This window comes from Orycteropus afer, unplaced genomic scaffold, assembly GCF_000298275.1.
Source record: "Orycteropus afer afer isolate SDZICR_OR568_19922 unplaced genomic scaffold, OryAfe1.0 scaffold00182, whole genome shotgun sequence".
NCBI lineage: Eukaryota > Metazoa > Chordata > Mammalia > Tubulidentata > Orycteropodidae > Orycteropus > Orycteropus afer.
Window position 1 is genome coordinate 5,015,585 of NW_006921769.1, and position 16,591 is coordinate 5,032,175.

At 36.6% G+C, this 16,591-nt stretch overlaps 1 protein-coding gene across 1 annotated transcript in view; it reads right to left on the reverse strand.

Annotated features, from left to right (window-relative positions):
- Positions 1-16,591, reverse strand: part of MOXD1 (monooxygenase DBH like 1) — a 154,522-nt gene that overhangs the window by 104,791 nt on the left and 33,140 nt on the right. The window contains exons 2-4 of the mRNA XM_007947392.1: positions 8,393-8,539; positions 5,901-6,068; positions 5,644-5,727 (exon numbers count right to left, since the gene is read on the reverse strand). Of these exons, the coding sequence (XP_007945583.1) occupies positions 5,644-5,727; positions 5,901-6,068; positions 8,393-8,539 (399 nt within the window). The remainder of the gene's footprint in view (positions 1-5,643; positions 5,728-5,900; positions 6,069-8,392; positions 8,540-16,591) is intronic.

Sequence of the window (16,591 nt, forward strand, 5' to 3'; positions counted from 1 at the left end):
TAATCATAACAATTCTATTAGGTAAGTACTATTATTATCCCCATTTTCCATTTGAGGAAACCAAGACACCAAGAAGTAAATAACTTGCCAAAATAATCCTCTCTTAACACAGTAACTTTTTAGCACAGTGCTCTATCCCATTCTGGGGCTCCTCACTAAATAGTAGTTTTCAATGAAAAGCCAGAAAGAATGCATTAAAAATAAATGGCCTGATCATTAGAATGGGGTTTAAAAAGTGTTTCTACATGGCAGACAGTGTGGTAAGCACTAACTAATAAAATCTTCAATATAGTACTCAGGGTAAACAATTCGGTAAGGAAGGCACCATGCCATTTAAATGAGAAACTGAGCTTCATATGGTTAATGCCTTTCCTCAGTTACACTACTAATACACTGAACAAAGGAATTCAAACTGGGACCAGTGGACTGCAGAACTCACCTGCCAGACTGTAAGGCTTACTGCCTCCTTATTATGAAGATGGTCCTTTAAGGGGAGAGAACTAAAGACTGATGACTCTGGTTACTTTTCTTTTTCTCTCCTCTTAAACATAATTGGCCTCAATCACTATTTACTAAATTGAATTAGACACATATTTAAATAAATGAATTAGAAATTTATCTATCCTTAGTGGTGGCTAAGTTCGTGTGTCAACTTGGCTGGGTTTGGTTGAGTGGCTGGGCAAGTGAATGTAGTTATTCCCCGTGGTAAGATTGGTAATTAACTCCATGGTGGAATCTATTGGAGCAGCCGAGTAACTGCTTTGGGTATGTGGTCTGCTTCCCATATATGAGACACAGCTTTGGGAATGATTTCTTGCTTATGGTATGCTTGAACCCTGCGTGTAACCAAGTCGTTGTTCAGCAGCCTGCCATGCTCTGCCAACCTTGGGACTTTCAATGGACTTGAATTAATGGCCTGCTGTGTGGTTTGGTAACATCGGGACTGTGCCATTTTATCTCTCAACCTTAGGCTTGTTAGCCTCAGCAACCAGTAGCTGCCTGAGTGAAGAGATGCCTCTAGCTTCAGTGGGCCGGGAGTAAGATGTGGAGCTGAAGCCCAAGGTCGAGGGGCTTTCACACAGCCCCTAGAGCCCAGCACTTGGAACTTGGATGTCTAGCCTCCAAAAACTGTAAGAGACTAAACTTCTGTTTGTTCAAGCCATTCCATTTGTGGTGTATTCTTGTCAGAGGGCACTAGTTAACCAGAACACTTATATAATAGATAATCTTAGTTTATAAGAATTCCCTGACAATAAAAGCTCCTCAAAAAAAACAATTTTCTCTGTAAACTTCCACTCAAATCACAATAAAATATTGGAAAAAAAAAAAAACCTTCCCAAATGAAGCAGTGTATTATACCAGTTGATAACTCAAGCTTCCAGAAGACCATATCCAATCATTACTATTAGTTGTGATAATGCTATTACTCTTGATTAAAGATAATAGGAAAAAAATCACTTTCACTAAAAAAATTTAAATTTCAGGTACAATCATGTCTTTAGCTGGACAGTGGATCTCAAGTATGGGATCAGAGATTATTTCATGTGAGAAATGAGGTTTTACTATATTACCAAGAATCCTGTTTTCTACAATCCCCCTATCTGCCTGTAACTGTGGTGTGCTATTATCTGCAAATACAAACATATTAAAATTTTCTTTTTGCAAGAATCATAATAAACATCAGTAAACTGGAATCACAGGTGAATAGGAATCCCATCCTTCCTGCAGATAAAATTGAGCTTTGTTATTTTCAAAATTTAGTCATTTTAGAAATTATTTTCCTTTTTTAAAAATAATTTTACAATAATTTTATCATTACTTTATAGTTATCACAACTACAAAACATATATTGGGCAGTACTATCTATATTTAAATTGAAAATATGAATGATTACTGTTTGCCTTAGCATAAAGACAAGAAACTAATTTCTTACAATACTACTGTTCACAATGTTCTTAAAAGACACAACAAATGACCAACAGTATAACACAATATGAAAGCAATGTTCTCTATTCTGGGAAAGCATTTTTGGGTTTTCAGGGAAGAACTTAGGTTTTTTGACAGTGATTTGTGGGACATAAAATAAGGGAAATGGAGACCTAAGCTGGATGGCTTTTCTAAAGACATGAGTCTTTATAGCAACCCAAGGCAGTAGATCTTTACAGAAGTAGATTGCCCAGTCTTCCTTCCACAGAGTGGCTGATTGGTTTGACCTGCCAACCTTCTAGTTAGCAGTCACATGCCTTAGGCACTGTGCCACCAGAATTCCTTAAAGAAAGTATACCAAAAAACCAAACTCACTGCCGTTGAGTCGATCCCAACTCATAGTGACCCCTCCTTGGGTTTCTGACGCGGTATCTCTATGAAAGTAGATTGCCCAATCTTCCTTCCTACGAGTGGCTTGTGGGTTTGAACCGCCAGCCTTCTGGTTAGCAGTCAAATGCCTTAGGCACTACACCACCAGAGCTCCCAAAGAAAGAAAATATACTTTTCTTAAATTATTAGAGATCATTTCTGCTAGAGAAAATGGAAATTAGACACATTTCTTAAGGTAAACCCTAGACCTATGAATTCTAATTTAAAAATGTATTAAATTTTATTGTAACCTGATAAAAGCTGCAGATTAAAACTGATTTTGAAAGATTGTCTCAAAACAATTTATATAACAAATATTTTGAATTTATTTTCCCAGTATTTTTGTTTGTTTGAATTTTGGGTTTTGAGTTTTTTTGGTTTTTGTTTTTGTGGCATAATGGTTAAAGCATTCAGTTGTTAACCATTAGGTCAGCAGTTCTAACCCACCAGCTGCTCTATGTAAGAAAAATGAAGCCGTCTGCTTCCATAAAGATTACAGCCCTTGCTTATACACAGGAACACAGCTCAGGGGGCAGGAGTGTATGGAGGGATGGACACTGGGAAGAGATAACTATGGGGAGGAAGTTGGAGGGGAGCTGTTGCATTGTGGTAAACTTTGGTCAATGACAAGAGACAAAGTATATGTGAACTGCTGTATCGAGAGTGAATTTGCTCTGTAAATCTTCACCCAAATCACAATAAAAAATTAAAAAAAAAAAAAAAAGATTACAGCCTTGGGGCAGTTCTTTGTCCTAAAATGTCACTATGCATCTGAATCAACTTGATGGTGTTGCTTTTTTTTTTAATCCCATTTGAGTTCATTTTCAAGAAAAATTATGAGAAAAATGTTTCATAATATTCAATGAACTTTAAATTATTTCTGGATTTAACAACAAGCTGAAGAATCTACCCTCTAAGTGGTATTCTTAAGTAATGAAATTTTAGGTTCTAGCCAACAACTCTTTTCCTCCACAAATACACTTTGAATAAACACTCCTCTCCAGCCTACTGTCCCTCAAGTCCCCTCTTGCTCAAGGTCAAGAACTTTCATCAAAGGAAAACCTCCAAATACTGCAAAAAATCCTGAAAACCTTTCAAGTAAAACCTATCAAGAGATACCGCTTGATAGAAATGCCTACCGAGGAAAGCAATACTTAATTCTAAGCACACCTTTCCGTAATTGATACTCACCTGAGTATTGCACTCTGGTGGCACAGTGGTTAAAACATTGGTCTGCTTACCAAAAGGTCGGTGGTTTGAACCCCCCAACTGCTCCACAGGAGAATGATGAGGCAGTCTGCTGCCTTAAAGATTTACAGCCTTAGAAACCCTACGTGGAAGTTCTGTGCTGTCCTATGACTCGGAATCTACCTGACAGCAGTGGGTTTGGATATTTTACTTTGATTGGAATGTTACAATGATAGATGTGTGGTAGGAAAGCTGACAAAGGATTCTCAGAAGAGGTACAAAGCAGATATACCTCATAGAGGGCCAGAACATACACTGCCTCCCTTACATGTAGAAAAGTAACTATTTTTATTTCATTCAACTCAATTATTAGTATTTATGACAAGTTAAAAATTCATTCATGAAGTGGTTAAGGACTTTAAACCTTATTAATTAATGTTTCTTGCAAAAGGAATAAAGGAAGTATTTTGTGGAGCATTTGTCTTCATTTCTGAACCTGCAGTTTTACATCTGTCTCTTAAACCAGGTTCCAATTAAATTTCCTGCAAATGACACACAGAACATGATATAACATTCTCTTTTCTAAAAAAGACTTCTTGTTGGCATACAGGAAGGACTTAGGTACTGTATGAAGAGTTGTAAGACTAGAATTTGCATGTCTCCCTCACAGGCACAAGTAGAAAACAACTTACTACACAGAGGTGAATGACTCATACTCAGTCACATTGACAGTGAGTCTTCTGATGGCAAAAATATTCTACAAATACTTAGGCTAAGCACTAATTCACTAAACACTCCCTCACCTGCCTCTATTGCCTCTGTAGTCATGAATCACTCTGTAAACAAAAGGCAGGTCTGTGCAACTGAGCAAATATAGTAGAAACTTAAAATGTGAACACTTCGTAGAATATGCTCAGCATTTCCATCTCTGCAAAATGCATTGGGGCTGTCAGGAAAGTGGTCTGACAGCTCCCCTTTTACAGATGACGAAAGCAAGGCCTATCTGCAGTGTTACCTGGGAACTTATGAGGGCACATAATGAAACAGTGGACTTGTGATTCAAACCAAAATATTTCCCTCTAGATGCCAGAGTCTAGAAGTACACACTTTCGTCATATCCACACCCCTTCAGTACACAGGCTGGGGGTTGACAAGAAGGTAGCATTGTCTGGCCTGGCTTTCAATTTTTCTGAATTTACAGGATTTGTGTGTACTACCTAACTTTATTTTATTCTTTCTTGTATCTTTCTTGTGTGGCCATGTCTCCCACAATCTCACTGCTAGTTCTCTGACAGCACAGATTATGTACTTTCAACCACTGTGGAACTGCCAACAATCCCTAGGACAGAACCAAGGACCCTCACATTTTCCAAAATACTTGTTTCATTCACTAAGTGAATATAAAACTGTTGGTGGCGAGACGGCTATCCTAGAGGTGGAGGGAATAATGGATATGCTACAGGCAAATTGGGCTTTTTTTTTACCCAATTCCATATTCTTAATTCTATAGAAAAATTTCCAATTTTCAAAAAGATTCAACAGCAATTTTTTATGACAGTATTCAATATTTTCAATCAAGCAGATATTCTCAAATAATATTGGTGGGCAAATGTAACCTTCCTGAGTATAACTTAGTAATACGTAAATAATATTATTTAAATATTATTTAAAAATGCAATTCCAGCAATTCCAATTGTAGAAATTGTTTTCTAAAGAACTAATTAAAACCAAACCAAACCCACTGCCATCGAGTCAATTCTAACACCTAGCGACCCCATTGGGTTTCTGAGGCAGCTTTATGGAAGTAGATTGCCCTGTTTTCATTCCACAAAGTTGCTGGTGGGTTTGAACTGTCAGCCTTCTGGTTAGCAGTCAAGTTTTATCTTTGACATGTAAAATAGAAGGTAAAAGCCAAAATACTAGCTACAATCCAAACTTTTTCATTAAATTCAATGACTGTTAAGAAAATGTGTGGTTCAACCAAGCCAGTTCTTTGTTCTAACTTTCATATGAAAATTATTATTATTATTATTACCATTTTTGTTTTAAAGGCAACAAGTTTTTCCTCCATTCACACAAAGTCTATGAGGAGTCACATACCTTTATGACTTGATGCTTTTCTTGGAAGACAGGAATCTTAAACATTTGACACCAATATGTTGTACCTTTGTTTGGGATGAGGACCTGTCTTAATAAAAAAGGGAGGGGGACACAAAGTCACATTATTTTGACAGGTAATTAAACATATTTTAAGCAAAAAGTCTCTTCTACATTTTTTAAATTTTTAAATTTCCCACCCTACAATCATAAATAATTGACTCACTGGCAACAAACAACAATCTTTAAAAAAAACTTACGTCTTGATTGATCAGATCAAAGTATGGTAAAGTTGTAGACAACACATTGGTTTTCTCAGGATTCAATAACCTCAGACTCTTGGTCCCCCGATTGGAGTCATGGTACTTGGGACCGGCTTGTCCTGCATCTTCATGGTGGTAAGCCCAGATCACTCTCACAGTGCTGTCCTAGTGATCAGACATGTGCACGATTATGTCTCAGGACAGCACTTCCCTTACCACTGAGTTGAATTTAAAGAACTCTATTTCAAGCAGAATATAGAAGTGAAGAAAAAAAAAGATAATAATGGTATCTGGAATTCTCATATGGTTTCTAACATTAATTGTGCAAATTTGATTAAATCATTTAATATCTAAACAGACAAGCTACCTTTTGAAAATTTTCAACCTCAGCACACAGATTATATATTACAAAATAAGATATAATTGACAATAATGAATACAACAGCAGATCAGTGTCATGCTAAAATTCCAAATTAACAACTAGTAGTAGCCAAGTTTTGAAAAATTAAAACCTGTTTTAACGCCATGGAATATTTTTGGGAAAATAAATTTTGTTGTTGTTAAGTGTCATCAACTCATAGCGACCCTACATACAACAAAACAAAACAATGACCAGCTCTGCACCATCATCTTCAGTGTTTGCTATATATGAGTCCACTATTGCAGCCACTCTGTCAATCCATCTTGTTAAGGGTCTCTTTTTCACTGACCCTCTACTTCACCAAGCATGATCTTCTTCTCCAGGGACTAGTCCCTCATGATAACATATCCAAAGTACATGGGATGAAATTTCACCACACTCATTTCCAAAGAGCATTTTGGTGGTACTTCTTCCAACACAGACTTGTTCATTCTTCTGGTAGTCCATGACATATTCCGTATTTTTCATAAAAACCATAATTCAAGTGCATCAGTTCTTCTCTGTTCTTCCTGATTCATTGTCCAGTTTTCACATGCATATGAGACGATTGAAAATAAGATGGCTTTGGTCAAGCACACCTTAGCCTTCAAAGTGTCATTTGTGCTTTTAAACAATTTAAAGTTACACTTTGCAGGAGATTTTCAGCACGTTGAAAAATTAAAGTGCTTTAATGCATGGGATACTTTAAAAGGAACTCTGGTGGTGTAGCAGTTAAGGCACTTGGCTTCTCAATTAAAGGTCAGTGGTTCAAACCCACCAGCCACTCTGTGGAAAAAAGATAAGGCAGACTGTGTCCACAAAGATTTACAGCCTTGGAAATCCAATGAGAGCTGCTATGAGTCTGAATGGAATACTTCAGGGATAATGAGTATATAGAATTGAAATCAAAATTACCTTCCAGGTCAGGTCTTTTGCTTCCACAATCAGTGTTTCCCATGCATTAAACCAGTGACATATGAATTCACATAAAGTGAAATATAGAGGAGTTTCTGATCTAGCTTTGCTATTACACAACAGTCTGCCTATAATCTTTTTATTACTTCTGGGAATTTCCAAGGGGCTGGAGTAGTTCAATTAGGGAAAGTACTGTCAAGAGAAACTGGTTTCCTTTGAACAAACAGAGAGGTTGCCGCAAGGGTTGGGGGAAGGATTTGTTGGGTGCAAAGAAACTGTTCAGTCCTCCCACAGACAAAGGTGTTTTTGCCAGGTTTTTGTAATAAGAACTTTGAAAAAAAAAAAAAAAGAAAGAAAGAAAGAGAAAGCTATTTCTTTTAAATCTTCTTTTTGCTATATTTAATTTTAGTAAGTCAAATGATTGTAATTATTATTCCAATTAAAATATAACTGGACTTCATATTATATCAAAAGTGATCCATCCATTTGCCTGTGTTTTTCTTTTCTTCCTTTCATTCTTTATGGTGAATGTTAATAAGAATGGCTTCAGGTTTATGTTACCATTTCTGAAGCATTAATGTATGAAATAGAAAGTTAATAATTTTGTTCACATACAAAAATGAAATTTATCCAAGCAATTTGTGGAAACTTCCAAAGTACTGAATGAATTATATATCCTCTAAGTATTTAATTTGCATATGCATAAAGATATTAATTTTTATATGAAGTCTGAAAATAAGAAATTTTATATAATACATCAACACGCGATTTTAATCAGCCTACTATTCATCATGATTTTAGAAATTTACAAAAAGGAATCAGTTATAGAAGAGATGAATTATATGCTATATTCTGGATCATAACTCTCCCTTGTATAATATATTTCCTCCAACTTTACCCTCCATTTTCAAGCTTTATAAAGAATAAGTTAAAATCCTTTTATAAGCAAAAGCATACAAGCTTTAAAGAGCTCTTCAAAACTTCAGATTTACACAAAAATTGTTTTTGTTGAAATTTGTGAAGTCAGATTTTTTGTGGTGTCTAAAGAGTTTTCAAAAATATTCCCAAAAATACTTTATGTGACTTTATCAAAGATTATTACTAAATATTCTATAAAATGCATCACAAGTATAAATGTACAATTTCCTGCATACTTCATTCATAAACTCCTTACCGTAATACTCTTGTCATTTATGTCACATGTATGCAGCTCTCTGGTAAACTCAATTACTGTGTGTGTGCTATTTTCCATGGCATATTCTAGGTGGTAATCTTGCTGAGTATCCTTTTTCAACTGTCTATTTGCATCTGTAAAATAATCCTGTGGAGAAATAGAAAAGAAAAATCAGGATATCCTAAGTTGAGAATAAAAATAAGAATATTTATAGCATCTAAAAAAATTGTTCAGATTTCCTTATTACACAATCTTATTATCTATAGCCATTTTATAAATCCTGGGGATTTCCAAGGGGCTGGAGTATCTCTAATAAGGAATCAGTTCCTGAGGAAATTGGTCCGTATCTGAATTGTGACCCTTTAGGAAAAGGAAGTGTAGATTCATAATATCAGAGAACATTAGAGATGGAATGAACAAACCTTCAAGATCATTGAGTGCTTTCTCTTTCATCGTACAAATGAAAAGAAGAACTTCAGCATGGTGAAATGTCTTGCTCCAAGTTGAACTAGCCCCAGGCCAGATATCTTTCCACCACTACACTCTAAAGGGAGCTTCCCTCCACCACTCAAAAAAACAAGGAGACCCATCCTGAAGTCATAACTTGCTTTATTATTACTTATGGCAAATGTTTATTCAAATTTAACACAATGGAAAAATATGAAAGAAAATAAAATGAGTTGAATAACAAGATATTGAGAAACTAAGATAGTTAAAATTTTGGATCAGCCATAATTTCTATGCCAAACTCATTCAATGAGGGAGGCAGGGGAGGGCAATGGAGAGAGCATAGGATTTGCCTTCAGCTCTCTTCCCTAAATAATCCTAAAGTCATTATCTGTGAAATTTAATTTTAACATTAGCAAACTGGGAATAATATATGTCATTTTATAGATCTGAAAGATAAATGAATGAAATAGTATAAGGGTAAAAATGCCTACCAGGGTTAGTGCCCATTTGCTACTAATTTCCTTTCCTCTTTTGCAATATGATTTTTTCCCCAAAATATTTCACCATGCTCTTTACCATAAGTGCTTAGACTTATACAAATCATGTGGTTAATTTTCTTCACTTATAGAAAACACAAAATTTGCCTTCTTTATTCTGGTTTTTCTGTACATAATATTTTATTTTGAAAAATTACCAAGAGTTGATTTAGAATATATATGCTGAAACATAATTACTTTTACTAACATTAAAATTGCACTTGAAGAAATAATTGCTATGCTTGACAGAGAAAGTTTAATATACAAGAAAAAAATTGTTTATAGAAGTCATACTCAAATGGATGGCATCTGGTCTTTTTATTCCTATTACACTTTCTAAAGTATGTATCAAGTTCTGTAAATTTGACACCCAGGACACTGGATCCAGGTATTCTTCAATATGTCAAAATCTCACATTATACACAGAGCCTAACTAACTTTCTACATCTCAATAGCAATAACTACAACTTTTGGATACATACTGTGTATTAGTCCTGTTCTAAGCATCTTGCATGTATTAACTTATTTAATTTTTGCATCAAATCTATAAGATAAAACTATTTTCCCATTTTACAGATGGAAACACTGAAGCACAAAGAGGTTAAGCATCTTGCCCCAGGTTGCACAGCTGGTTAAGTAATAAAGATACTATGCAAACCCAAGCAATCTGACCCCAAGGTCTATTATCCTCCTTCATTATTCTACACTGTAGTGGCCATTGTTGGAAAAAGATAGGTTCAGTTCATTTTCTATGTCTCTTGTTGTTATGTGCCATTGAGTCAGACCCAACTCATAACGATCCCTCCCTGAGTTTCTGAGGCAGTATCATATGGAAGTAGATTGCCCAACCTTCTTTCTGAGGAGTTTCTATGTCTACAAAAAAATATTTATCTACATCAATTTTTTTTATATAAAATATTACCTTTTCTGATGCTAAAGTTAGAATTAGTAAAAAAAAAAAAAATTATTCTGAGAACCAAGTTATAACTGAAAATAACTCAAATGAAATATTCTCATAATGAGGTGATTTTCCCATTTTTTAATCACACAGATTTTTAATCTGTAAGTGAAATAATAATGGAAATGGACAAAGTGGAATTTCAATCAGCTGTGACTTCATAATGATTTCACATTTCATTACATGATTTAAGTTTTTGCAAACAAAGAGAATACAAAGTATAATCAGTTCAAAGAGTAGAATAATTATCCTAGTCTAGCAAACATTTCCAAAACCATTAGTCCCACAAAATATACAGTTGGGATGCCAGTTTTCCATAAACTCTCTTTCCCCTCAAAAATAGCAATTCTTTCTGGCTATTGCACCTTTGTCTGGCTTTTCAGAGAACTTAGATTCATGGAAATGATAGAAAGTCCCCTCAGCTTTTATTGAAGATCTCCCCTTGAGCTCATCTTCTGAGTGCTTAACATTTAGAAACGACCACTGAAAATTACTTCAAAGTTAGGCTCCTAGATAAATATGATTGCCCAGAAAAGACTGTTTTCTTCAAACTTAGATGGGAAATGGTTGAACTCTATTAAAACTAAAACTGAAATGTGAAATGCCCTTACCGCCATTGCCATATCATTATAGATTTTCACATTTTCAAAAATTTTAGGGCTTATTTTAGAAATGTATCTTCAGATTTGATCATATTATACCTTAGCTATCCAAATAGTGTTTTTTACTTACTTATGTTTATTTTAGCTGGGCCCTCACTAGTGCTCAGAAGCTATGTATTAATCTCTTGCCTGTTACCCAGGAGACCTCCAAGAGTAAATATTCTAAGCATTCTCTATATAAGATGCCAAAATTGTACCACCTTCAGCTTATAATCTCATATTTCACTTTATTGAGAGAATTTCAGTTATGATACATGAGAGTGCACACCTAGCCTTCTGTTTGTCCTTAAAACAAAACAAATATATATATATATAATGGAGTTATAAAAATAATCATTCTAAAAGAAAGTAAGAAATGAAAAAAATAACAAAGAACAGATGTGACAAGTAGAAAATAAATAGAAAATGTAAATGAAATAAAATCATCACAACAAATCCTACAGACATTAAAAGGCTAATAATATTTTGTAGACCTTTATGCTCTGGTAGCATAGTGGCTAAGACACTTGCCTGCTAACCAGACAGCTGGCGGTTCAAACCCAACAGCCACTCCTCAGAAGGAAGGTTGGGCAATCCTACTTCCGTAGTGATACTGCCTCGGAAACCCAAGGAGTGGTCGCTGTGAGTAGGGTTTGACTCGACGGCACATAACAACAACGACAACATTCCAAAAAAGAGTGCTCAAGGTGGTACAAAGTGGTTTGAGCCTGATACTAACCTAAAGGTTGATGGTTCAAGCCCAGTTTTGTAGGCACTGTACAAGAAAGGCCTAGTAATCTACTTCTATAAAGATTATGGCCAAGAAACCCTCTGGGGCAGCTCTGCTCTGTACACGTGGAGTTGCCAGGAGTCAAAATCTAGTCAATGAGAATGTTTGTTTCTTTTTTTTTTTAAAAAAAAAAACCAACACAACATTGGATCATTTATATGAGAAACACACAAAATACTTGCAAGACACAAACTGGAAAATTCACTCAGGAAAAATGGATAATCTGAATAATGCCTCAATCTACTTACAAGAAAATCTTCCTAGGCCAAGATGCTTTCACTTAAAACCTTACCAAGAGTTAATACCAATACTTCACAAGCTTTTCCAGACAATAGAAGAGGAGGACATACTTCCCAATTCATTTTTTGATGCAGCATTACCTCGATACCCAAACCAGACAATGACATTACTAGAAACTTACAAAAGAAAATATTGAGTTGTTTACAATTTAATTTTACATGGATCCACAATCAATGCCCATGGAAGCAGCAGTTAAGAAATCAAATGACATACTGCACTGGGAAAATCTGCTGCAAAAGATTTCTTTAAAGTGTTAAAAAGCCAAGATGTCACTTTGAGGACTAAAGGGTTCCAGACTGAAACCACGGTATTTTTAATACCTCATATGCATGCGAAAGCCGACAATGAATAAGGAAGAACAAAGAAGAACTGATGTATTTGAATTACAATGTTGGTGAAGAATATTGACTATATTATGAATATACCATGCCAAAAGAATGAACACATATGTCTTGGAAGAAGTACAGCCAGAACTCAGAAGGTCCACAACTTTATCTCACGTACTTTAGACAAGTCATCAGGAGGGGCTGGTCCCTGGAAAAGGACAACATGGTTGGCAGAGGGTAAGTAAGAGGAAGACCCTTAACAAGACAGGTTAGTAAAGTGGCTACAACAATGGGCTCAAACACAGCAACAACTGGGAGGATGGTGAGGGACGAAGCAGCATTTCATTCTGTTTACACAGGGTTGCTATGTATCAGAACCAGTTCAATAGCACCTAACAATAACAACACAGCATCCTTCTTGAATTTAGATGTAGATTTTCTTAAAATACATATATTAGCAGATAGAATCCAGCAACTTTAAAAAGAAGAAGAAGAAGAATATATCACAACCAAGTGGGGTTTATTTCAGAAATGTAGAATTGGTTCAACAGTGGAAAATCAATCAAGGCAATTCACCATCTCGAAAGACTAAGATAAAACTGATATGATCATCCCAACATATGCATAAAATTCATTTGAAAACATTAGTAATTCATAGTAAAATCTCTAAGTAAACTAGGTAGAGAAGAGTGCTTCTTCAATATAAAAATCTTTGAAAAACCTATAACTAACATCACATTAATGACATAAGACTGAATTCTTCCACTCTAAGTTTGGGAACAAGTCTTGGGAATAAATCAAGGACTTCTGAACTCCTGACTTCCAGAAAGCCCCACTGCTGACTGTCCATTGCTGACAGTTCCTGTTACTCCCTTGCTCCATTCTTCCTCCCATTCCCTAACTATGGGTTGCAACATTCTGTCCTTGACATTAGACCCTTCCATCTTCCTATTTCATCCTTTGAGAATCTCATCTTTCAAGTTATGACTCTTATTGGTGACCTACATATCCAAAAGTCTATTGGATACCTTTAATTGGTTGTCATCAACAAGGTAGTATCTTGTTGTCATTTCAAATACATATTTAAAATTGTACTCACCCTTTACCTCAAAACTAATTTTCCTGATTTCCTTTAGTTATATGACCATTCTAACCACCCAAAGTCAGAAAGGAAGTCTTCTGACTCTCTTACTCACACCTCTACAAATAGCCCCTACTCCTACCTGCTCTTGTTTTGAAAACATAACCCACCTTTGACTTTTAGTCCATCACTACTTCCTTAGTTCAGATGCTATCACCTACATACTTCTGCCAGTCTTCCTTGAAACCCACTCTCAATGTGTCATTAATTTTCATTACATTGAGGAGCTCTGGTAGCATAGTGGCTAAAGCACTTGACTGCTAACCAGAGGGCTGGCGGTTCAAACCCACCAGCCACTCCTCGGAAGGAAGGTTGGGCAATCCTACTTCCGTAGTGATACTGCCTCGGAAACCCAAGGAGGGGTCGCTATGAGTCGGGGCCAACTCGACGGCACATAACAACAACAACAACAACACTGAGAAAATAACTTTCAATGTGTGATTACATTGTTTTCAATAATATATATATACAAAGTCCTATAATTTAGATTCAAAAGTCCCTACATTTTAGCTTAAACTGGCTTTCGAAGATATCTCAACACATGATTTCTTTTATCCGTTTATTATTCCTCTCAACTCCTCTACCCTTTTCCAGCTATTCCCTTTTGCTCACATTCTTCCTGTCTCTCCTACTCTCTTCATTCCATGAAAGACTCTCTCAACTAACTGTACCTATTGAATCTCTTCCTTCTCTTCAAAGATCCTGATTTCATCTCCTCTATGAAATTGTCCTTGATCATTCCAAGTAGAAGTGATCACTTCCTCTGTGAATCCCTATTCCTCTATTCTCATTCCCATGTAGCATGCAATATATTTTATCCATTGCATTATCTTGTCAATCATAAGGTAACTACCTAGAAAATAAGCAGCTAATCATCTTAGTCCAGTTATAAATTTGTAACTTTACAAAAGTTGTTTACATTGTAAATGGAACAAAAAGAGGGAGAACAACAGATTATTTTCCCAATTGTTCTCCATACTATTTACATATGATTTACATATGGTTAAGACCTTGTGTCCACCACTTATCTGTCAGTTTGTCGTACTGTGGTGGCTTGCATATTGCTGAGGCTTGAGGCTAAGCCACAGGTGTTTCAAATACCAGCAGTATCATCAATGGTGGACAGGTTTCGGTGGCGCTTCCAGAGGAAGATAGACTGGGAAGAAGGACGGTGCCATGCACTTCTGAAAAACTTCCCACTGAAAACCTTATGAATAGCAGTGAAACACAATCTGGTATATTACTAGAAAACTTTATGAATAGCCATGAATATCCTCTTCAACAAATAAAAGTAAAACCAATTGACAGAGATACAGAAGATAATCCTGGAACCCTGAGCTTTGAAAGGAATTATACAGAAGTGGATTAGGCACCAACTAGTGGAAAAGCCTGAACAAAAACAATGAGGCCAGAGATGGTTGGAGCTGCGGACTGTCAGCTACTCTGACGAGACCAACAACCTGAATATTTCCAAGTGGTGTTGGGACCTGAAAATTGACCTGAAGACCAGTCACTGTACCCAAGGGCTACAGGGACAACTGCTCTGGTGGCGTATGACTAGGAAGGGAAACAGCAAGGAGGGAGATAACCTGAGCTGTGGAGTTTCTGCTGTCCGGAGGGCACAGTCATTTTGATTGTTTACAAGTGGCAGCCATTTTGGATATTTAAAGTGACCGAGGGTGCAGCTATTTTCAATGTTTACAAGCAGCAGCCATTTTGGATTTTTAAAGTGACTGAGGGCGCAGCCATTTTGAATGTTTACAAATGGCAACCATTTTGAATTTTAAACTAATAGCATTCTCATTTGGATTCCAGGGACCTAAGAATGGGCAGCAAAGCAGGAAGCAGGGAGAGGACAGAAAAGGCAAAGGGGACTGGAACAGATCAAGGAGTCAGCCACAGGTACCAAGTTAAAAAAACTGGAACCCAGGCCACACCCCACAAGGAGCAAGGCAGGAAGGCAGGGAGAGGACAGTAAAGGCAAAGGGGATAGGAACAGATTGAGGAGTCAGTAGCAGGGACCCAGGTGAGGAGAGGGAACCCAGGCCACCCACTACAAGCAGTGAGGCAGGAAGTAGGGAGAGGACAGAAAAGGCAAAGGGGACTGGAACAGATCGAGGAGTTAGCCGCAGGGATCCAGGTAAGGGTGATTGGAGGGGTTTGCAATAGCTAAGGGAGACAAACTTGTCTGTCAGTTTGTCCTACTGTTGTGATGTGTTGCTATGAGTCTTGAGGCTGTGCCACTGGTGTTTTCAACCCCAGTGAGGTGCACCTGTTGCACAGGTATCAGCCCAGCTTGCAGACTGAGACAGACTAAGAAGAGGGAGAAGGCCATCCACTTCTCAAAGAATTGGCCAAAGAAAACTTTATGAATAGCAGAGAAACATTGTCAGATACATTACTGCACAATTTTACAAATAGTTCAGAAACATTGTCCAATACAGAGGAGGAAGATGAGTCACTTAGCTTAGAAAGCTCTCAAAGTAGGACTGGGAAAGAGCTGCACTATCAGAGTAAAATCAGCCTTACTCGTATGGATAAGGTAAAGCTTTTGAGACCTCTATTTGCTGACGTGGCACCACTCAAATTGATGAGAAACAGCGGCAAACATCCAGTAATAAATGGAACATGGAATGTACAAAGTATGAACCTAGGAAAATTGGAAGTTGTCAAAAATGAAATGGAACACATAAAGATTGATATCCTAGGCATTAGTGAGCTGAAATGGACTGGGTTTAGCCATTTTGAATCAGACAACCATATGATCTACTATGCTGGGAACGTCGGTTTAAAGATGAATGGCGTGGCGTCCAAATTGCAAAGGATGTTTCATAATCTGTCCTGAAGTACAATGCTGTCAGTGATAGTATAATATCCATATGCCTACAAGGAAGACTCGTTAATACAACCATTATTCAAATTTATGCACCAACAACCAAAGCCAAAGATGAGGATATTGAAGATTTTTATCAACTTCTGCAGTCTGAAATTGACCGAACTTGTAATCAGGATGTGTTAATTATCACTGGTGACTAGAATGCAAAAGTTGGAAACAAA